Source organism: Fringilla coelebs (assembly GCF_963513975.1).
Source record: "Fringilla coelebs genome assembly, chromosome: 23".
Classification (NCBI taxonomy): domain Eukaryota; kingdom Metazoa; phylum Chordata; class Aves; order Passeriformes; family Fringillidae; genus Fringilla; species Fringilla coelebs.
Window position 1 is genome coordinate 4,741,856 of NC_140049.1, and position 2,340 is coordinate 4,744,195.

Below are 2,340 nucleotides of genomic sequence, written 5' to 3' on the forward strand. Positions count from 1 at the left end.
AATAAGCCCTGGTTTATCAATGCCAGTTTTCCCACGCTGGTTTTGAACAGGTGATGGTTCCTCAGGTGTTTTCTCTGTTCCACCTAATGGGTTTAGATGGGAGTTGTTGAACTCTGTCCCAAGGAAGGCAAATTAACCCCTCCAGGAAGGGGATAGACGTGCTAGAGAAGGGATCTGCTCTCCTCCCACCAACTTTATTCCATCTCTCTCTTTCTCAGCAGGGGCGATTTTCTTTCTTCTTCTTCTTCTTCTTCTTCTTTTTTTTTTTTTTTTCCTCTATTTTTATCTCATCCCTTCGCCTTTTCATGAGACTCTTCCAAAGCTACGTACCTGTCCTTCTGCAGGATAGTAGCCCTGCCCTGAACCCGATCCCACCAGCGGGCGCTGGGAAGAGTTTAGCATAAGGATTTCTTTTAAAGCCCAATAATGACAGTTGCTACTGGAGATCCTGCAGATGAAGCTGCAGCTCTTCCCGGTCACCCGCAGGACACGTACAACCCCGAGACCGACCATGAGTGCTGTGAGAGGGTGGTCATTAACATCTCGGGGCTGCGCTTCGAGACGCAGCTCAAGACGCTCGCCCAGTTCCCAGAGACCTTGCTAGGGGATCCTAAAAAGAGGATGAGATATTTCGACCCTCTCCGGAACGAGTACTTCTTTGACCGGAACAGACCCAGCTTCGATGCCATTTTGTACTATTACCAGTCCGGGGGGAGGTTGCGGCGGCCGGTTAACGTGCCCTTGGACATCTTCTCCGAAGAGATCCGCTTCTATGAACTGGGGGAAGAGGCCATGGAGATGTTTCGGGAGGATGAAGGCTACATCAAGGAAGAGGAGAGGCCGCTGCCTGAGAACGAGTTTCAGAGACAAGTGTGGTTGCTCTTTGAGTACCCCGAGAGCTCAGGCCCTGCCAGGATTATAGCTATTGTCTCTGTCATGGTGATTTTAATCTCCATCGTCAGCTTTTGCCTGGAAACGTTGCCCATTTTTCGGGATGAGAACGAAGACATGCACGGTAGCGGGCTGAGCCATCCCCCCTACTCCAACAGCAGCATGGGGTACCAGCAGTCCACTTCTTTCACAGACCCCTTCTTCATCGTGGAGACTCTTTGCATCATCTGGTTCTCCTTCGAGTTCTTGGTGAGGTTTTTCGCCTGCCCCAGCAAGGCTGGTTTTTTTACCAACATCATGAACATTATAGACATCGTAGCCATCATTCCCTACTTCATCACCTTAGGGACGGAGCTGGCCGAGAAGCCAGAGGATGGTCAGCAGGGCCAGCAAGCCATGTCCTTGGCCATCCTCAGAGTCATCCGCCTCGTCAGGGTCTTCAGGATCTTCAAGCTCTCCCGGCACTCCAAGGGGCTGCAGATCCTGGGGCAGACTCTCAAGGCCAGCATGAGGGAGCTGGGCCTCTTGATATTTTTCCTCTTCATCGGCGTCATCCTCTTCTCCAGCGCCGTCTACTTTGCCGAGGCCGACGAGAGCGAGTCCCAGTTCCCGAGCATCCCCGATGCCTTCTGGTGGGCTGTGGTTTCCATGACGACTGTTGGCTACGGAGACATGGTCCCCACCACCATCGGGGGGAAAATAGTGGGTTCCTTGTGTGCCATCGCTGGCGTATTAACGATTGCCTTACCAGTGCCCGTCATAGTGTCTAACTTCAATTACTTCTACCACCGGGAGACCGAGGGAGAGGAGCAGGCTCAATATTTGCAAGTAACCAGCTGCCCAAAGATCCCCTCTTCCCCTGACCTAAAGAAAAGCAGAAGTGCCTCTACTATTAGTAAGTCTGATTATATGGAGATCCAGGAAGGTGTAAACAATAGCAATGAGGATTTTAGGGAGGAGAACTTGAAGACAGCCAATTGCACCCTAGCTAACACAAACTATGTGAATATCACCAAAATGCTAACCGATGTCTAGTCGCTAAAATCTAGTCCCGTATTTAAAGCTGAAGTGGAACAATTGCAGATATTGAGTGCTGCTCTGCATTGTAGTTAATACAGTATTTTCTACGGTGTATATTTGGTTCTGCATGGGAAGCAATAGCTGTGTAAGTGACTTTTAACCTTTGATTTCCGCACCAAATAAGCGTCCGTGCAAAAAAAAAACCCCGACAAATCCAAACCATTTTGTTGCACTTCTCCCATCCCAGGCTCGTGGGTTTCCAAAGACACGGAGGGGACGGGCGCTTCCAGCAGCGGGATGGGGATGGAAGGGGCAGCTCCAGGCTGACAGGAATCCTGGCCCCTGCCCTGGGTGCCAGGCAGCTGCCAGGCACAGGGAGCAGCTGGGGAAGGTCAGGCAGGAGTTCCTGGAGGGCGGCTGCAGGCGCGG

At 51.5% G+C, this 2,340-nt stretch overlaps 1 protein-coding gene across 1 annotated transcript; it reads left to right on the forward strand.

The window, feature by feature from the left end:
- Positions 1–426: 426 nt before the first annotated feature.
- LOC311162452 (potassium voltage-gated channel subfamily A member 2) lies at positions 427–1,926 on the forward strand (the record flags this gene model as incomplete). Its single annotated transcript, XM_084220807.1, has 1 exon — positions 427–1,926. One exon carries the CDS (start codon positions 427–429, stop codon positions 1,924–1,926), a length of 1,500 nt encoding a protein of 499 aa, XP_084076933.1.
- Positions 1,927–2,340: the final 414 nt, after the last annotated feature.